The 5,522-nt window shown below is 44.2% G+C and overlaps 1 protein-coding gene across 1 annotated transcript; it reads left to right on the top strand.

Annotated features, from left to right (window-relative positions):
* Nucleotides 1–1,654: 1,654 nt before the first annotated feature.
* On the top strand, nucleotides 1,655–5,522 carry LOC139112629 (uncharacterized). Its single transcript, XM_070673708.1, has 3 exons — nucleotides 1,655–4,859; nucleotides 4,937–5,139; nucleotides 5,211–5,522. The coding sequence occupies exons 1-3, from the start codon at nucleotides 4,709–4,711 to the stop codon at nucleotides 5,493–5,495; spliced, it is 639 nt and encodes a 212-aa protein (XP_070529809.1). The 5' UTR covers nucleotides 1,655–4,708; the 3' UTR covers nucleotides 5,496–5,522.

Below are 5,522 nucleotides of genomic sequence, written 5' to 3'. Positions count from 1 at the left end.
TTCAAACTTAGTTTGAATTTATTTTGTGGTGTTTGATGCGTTGATTGAGGCGTTCATGGTTGCCTGTTTTTCAAATTTAGTCTGAATTTTGCAGAACTGTATTTTTATCTGGTTTAAAAATATTTTATAAAACTTTCGAGCTCGTTATATGAAGCATGCGTGGAATGACATACATTATATGTATTATTCCTAACGCTGTCATATTCTCCAACTATACTCGTATCTTTGCCCCTTTATTTTGTTACTGACGGTACAATAGTTGGTATTTCTTTTCTATTTTTTTGTTTTTTACCGGTTAATTGCGATATTATGTATGGGTTAACATTCGCATATTTTATATATCTTTACCCATTCATTTTATTACTGACGGTACAATAGTTGGTATTTTTTTTCTTTTTTCTTTTTTACCGGTTAATTGCGATGTAATGTATGGGTTAACATTCGCATATTTTATTGTATTATTTGTAATAGAGTTCTGCAAATGTTGGACTTTTTGCAGTTAGCAAATGGGTTGAATTGCACAAAATAATTATTATTTTGCGGTGTATGCGGTGTATGAGATGTTCTTGGTTGTCTATGTTTTTCAAATTTAGTCTGAATTTATTTTGAGGTGTTTGTGGTGTTTGATGCGTTGATTGAGGCGTTCATGGTTGCCTGTTTTTTTCAAAATTAAGCAGTATTTTGCGGAACTCCCGAAACGACCGACGAACCGGTCATGTTTTATATTACTATGCGATTATGTACAGGTCTCAGTTAGTAGTCGCTAGCATGCCCTTACGCAGTACACATGTACGCAGTACATATGTACATCACCGCACATTTGTCGCACTGGCGACGCGGCCCCGTGCGTGTGGGGTAGTGTGAGCGCATGTAGAGCGTGAACGCCGAAAGAGCGAGGACAGGTGGGGCGTTTTCATGCTCTCTTCGCTCGACCCGTGAGTGTGAGAGAAAGCATGAGTGAACGCTAAGGAATTATTTAGGCATCGCCTCTCTTTCGCGTTCTGTTTATACTGGTAGTAAGTATAGAAGATGAGCGCTATTAATTCTACTCTTTAAGACATTTCGCGACTTTAACAATCGAAATTAAATACTCATGTTACTTATATTTTAAATATATGTATATTTTTACATTACGTATAATTTAATTTTGAGATAATTTTCGTTTTCTGTCTTGAGAAAGATAATTTTTTTCTCAAGACAGAAAACGAAAATTATCTCAAAATTAAATTATACGTAATGTAAAAATATATATTTAAAATATAAGTAACATGAGTGTTTAATTTCGATTGTTAAAAGTCGCGAAATGTCTTAAAGTATACGCTAGAATTAATAGCGTACTCTTGCGATATACTTCTATCCTTGTCTACCCGTATAAACACGAACGCGTGCAAGAGAGAGAGCGAAGGTGCGCCTATAATAATTCCTTAGCGTTCACTCATGCTTTCTCTCTCACACTCACGGGTCGCGAGCGAGAGAGAGCATGAAAACGCTCCCCACCAAATTTTCCCCCGTCCTCTCGCTCCTTTCGGCATTCCATGCCTCACGTACGCGATCCGCGGTGAGGCCTCACGCACACTACCTCACCTCACGCACGGGAGCCGCCGTCGCCGCAGTGCGACAGGCCATTATTGCCGGTGACTGTACATAGTATGCAGTACACATGTACGCAGTACGCAGTATGCAGTACACATGTATGCAGTACACATGTACGCAGTACGCAGTATGCAATAGACATGTACGCAGTAAGCAGTATGTAGTATGCAGCATGTATTATAGATGTAATTATACAAATGAAGTAAAACATTATACAAAGCGTTCGTTATATATTTTTCTTATTTTTATACATTTTTGTATCGAATCACACATACACATGTGTGAAATAAAAAAACTTTATTAAACGATGCTGTTTTTGTCGATGCACGAATTGTGCAATCCGTCGAATCTTAGCCATTTTACGTAGACCTTGTCATTCTTCTTGCGCAGAACCTTCTCCACCAGATACACGTCCGGATGCGTCGCGCGGTGCAACTCGTGCTCGTAGAACGCTTCGGATATCGCCTCACCGCGATAATCCTCCAGTAGATAGATAGCTGGATTGGTTTGCTGCACCTTGACGATCGTGAAAACCTCGGTGGTCCAATTTGGAGTGTATTCCATTTCAAAAATCATTTTAAACTTGCTCACGCGTACTTTATCACCGACCCTGAATTTGGCCGGAGCGGCTATCTTTATAGCGCTGTACACGGTGTCGAGGAGTTTTTTGGCGATATCAGGTGTCACGTCAACGGGCCGCATGCCGATCGTTCGATGCTTGCGCCTATTGTACTCGTCTACGAGACGCGGTAGCGCGTCGAACCACTCATAATTACCGTTGAGTGTAAACATCTTCCACAAGGCGTTTTTTGAGCGTGCGATTGAATCGTTCGACTATCGACGCCTTTATCACCGAGTACGTCGAGTAATGATTGACACCTTGTTTCATGAAGAGTCGTTGCACGTCGGCGTTGTAAAAGTCCTTTCCCATGTCGGTTTGCAGATTTTTCGGGCATCGCCCGCTCTTTCACATCAACTCTGTTAAAGCGTCAGCCGTCTCGCTGCCGCCTTTGTTCTTGAGTGGTATCGCCCACGCGTACTTGCCAAGTACGTCGATGACGGTGAGAATGTAGCGGTAGCCTCGATTGAAACGCGCATACGGTTGCATCTCGACGATGTCAGCCTGCCACAGATCGTCGTATCTCTTGACCACGACGCGTTTTCGCGGAAAGTTTCTTCTCGCCGGGGCGTGCAACTCGTCGACGAGTCGCCTCCTCTCGAAACCTGCGTCGTTCGACTTGCGCGATCTAGACATGGTCGATTTTGTCGCTCGATTCCTCTGATCGATCAATTTATAATCAAACCCGCCTCGCGCAGTTCCTCGACGATCGACAAAATTTCGTTGTCGTGAGCGTTGTGACCGGCTCGACGCAAAGCATCCAGCAATCGAAGACGATCCACGAGCTCGTTAGGATCGTCCCAGTGCACGTAGTCGATCGCGTGATCGTTTAACGTCATGAGACGAGGTAATCCTTTACCGGAGCTCTTTCTTCTCGATTTTCTAGCCGAATCGCCCAACATCAGCGGTGCGATCACCTTCACGTACTTTGAGCCTTTGTTACCCATGACGCGACCGCCGTCGCTGAAATCTTTTTTATGCGCGTTCGTCGCTTCGAGTATGTTCTTGTAGTGACGTTTATCCGCCTCGGTGTAAGCGGTTTTGTCAAGTACCTTCTTGAAAATCAACTCGTACAGACCTTCCGTACCGGGATATCTCTTACCAGCGACGATTATATCGTCGTTCTTATGGTCGAATTCGACGTGCTTGTTCCCGAGCATTACTTTGTTCACGTCAAAGTATATACCGAAAACGTCATCGATATTTATTCTTCTGTCACCGCTCGCCGCTTCCAGATACATCGTTGCCATCGATACGCTGGGCCGCGGCGTCGATACGCCAGATCGCGGCGTCGATACGCCGAACCGCGGCGTCGATGTGCGGGGCCGTGGCGTCGACGGAAGTTCGACGTTTTCGGTCGTAACGTACAAATCGACGGTCGTATCACTCAATGACGGATTAGCTACGATCGTATCGCCTAACGTTGCCGACGACAACGAATCGTCAAACGTGACGTTTAAACGCCGTTCGGGTTTTGGCGTCGACCACAATCCAGTCGCTCCAGTTTCGGCGTCAAACGCTCCGATTTCGACTCCAACTTCGGTACCGCGATACCGGATTCCTCGACGGTCTCGACCATCCGCTTTAGAGGTTCGACGATGGGCTTGAGGCGCTTTTCCGACGCGATGTCGGCGTCGATCGTGTCGGTCTTTATGGCTCGATGCTTCCTGCGAATCGCCTCGCTCGTCTTCTCGATCTCCCGCGTAATCTTTTCACGCTCGCGCGCGTCATGGTTGTCGTTTCTCCCCGTCATATCGATCGATCGTATCGCGCGATCCGTTCTCGACGAAGCGTCTTCGACGACTGATCGTCGCGTGATTTTGTCAATCTGTTAAAAAATCAACTCGACGGTACCGCAAATACGTCGAATCCTCGCCTGTATCGCCCGTTGTTGAGCGAACTGTCCTTGTCGATCACCGCGAAACCGTGATCGCGTTGCCAGCATTCGCAACACAACGCACTGAACTCGTCGTACGACATGCCGGTGTTGACGTGATCGTTGTACACGTGTTTCAGATTGGTTCCGTCCTGTTTGAACAGGATCAGCAGATTCTTTTTGTTATCACGATTCTTGACAAAAACAATTGTACGTAGATTTTTCGATCGAAAAAATTTACACGTAGATAAAAAACCCATCGAAAAATCTACGTACAATTGTTTTTGTCAAGAATCGTGATAACAATTTTCTACAGCAGTCAATAGTCATCCAGTATTCGCGGTGTGACAATCTGTTAAAATGGCAAGTTATACTCCACAAGAATATACAGATATGATAATAGCCTATGGGCTAAAAGGTGAAAACGCCACCGTGCTGCCGAACTGTACATAGAACGGTTTCCTGGGCAAGCACACTATCCGTGCAACCGAACAATTTTCCGCGTAGTGCAGAGATTACACGAAACTGGATGTCTCGTGCATAATCAAAATAATGCACCTGCGCGACATTAAGTGCAAGATAAAGAACGAGTGCTCGACTTATTCTCTGACCAGCCGAGAATGAGTTTACGTCGTGCGGCACATCATCTTAATTTATTAACATACGCGGTGCACAATACTCTCGAAGAAAATATGCTACACCCGTACCACGATCAACGAGTACAGCAGCTTTTACCGAGGGATTTTGGATCACGGCTTCGGTTTTGCAAAGGTATTTATATTAATAATTTATATTTGTTTTAATTTTAAAGAGAATAATAATTGTTAAAAAAATCATTTATTTTACAGAGTTCCTTGCAAAATGTCGGCGAAACGCATCGTTTCCCGATATTATTTTATGGACCGACGAGTCTACATTTACACCGAACGGTGTTTTTAATTCGAGAAACCACTTGTATTGGTCGGACGAAAATCCGCATATGGTACGACAAGGAGCATTTCAGTATCGATGGACCGTGAATGTATGGGCGGGAGTCATCGGTAATCAAGTGGTAAGTATAAACAGATAACAGATTATTTCATTAAGCATTTTGTAACGCATATTTTTTTTTATTTATTTCAGATTGGTCCACATTTCCTTCCTCCGCGATTAACCGGAGAATGTTACCAGCATTTTTTAGAAAATGTGTTACCGGGATTATTAGAAGACGTGCCTCTGGAAACAAGGAGGCGAATAATTTATCAGCACGACGGAGCACCGGCTCATTCCTGCCTGGCAGTGCGCGAAGTTTTGGATGCGCATTTCGGCGACAGATGGATGGGTCGTGGTGGCCCAATGTCCTGGCCGGCACGGTTACCAGATTTGACAGTACTAGATTTTTTTAATGGGTTCATATTAAAAATCTAGTAGAGCCCCAACGAAATAGAACTGTAA

Source organism: Cardiocondyla obscurior, unplaced genomic scaffold, assembly GCF_019399895.1.
Source record: "Cardiocondyla obscurior isolate alpha-2009 unplaced genomic scaffold, Cobs3.1 scaffold38_0_513239, whole genome shotgun sequence".
Taxonomy (NCBI): domain Eukaryota; kingdom Metazoa; phylum Arthropoda; class Insecta; order Hymenoptera; family Formicidae; genus Cardiocondyla; species Cardiocondyla obscurior.
This window is presented reverse-complemented; position numbering and strand designations above follow the sequence as displayed.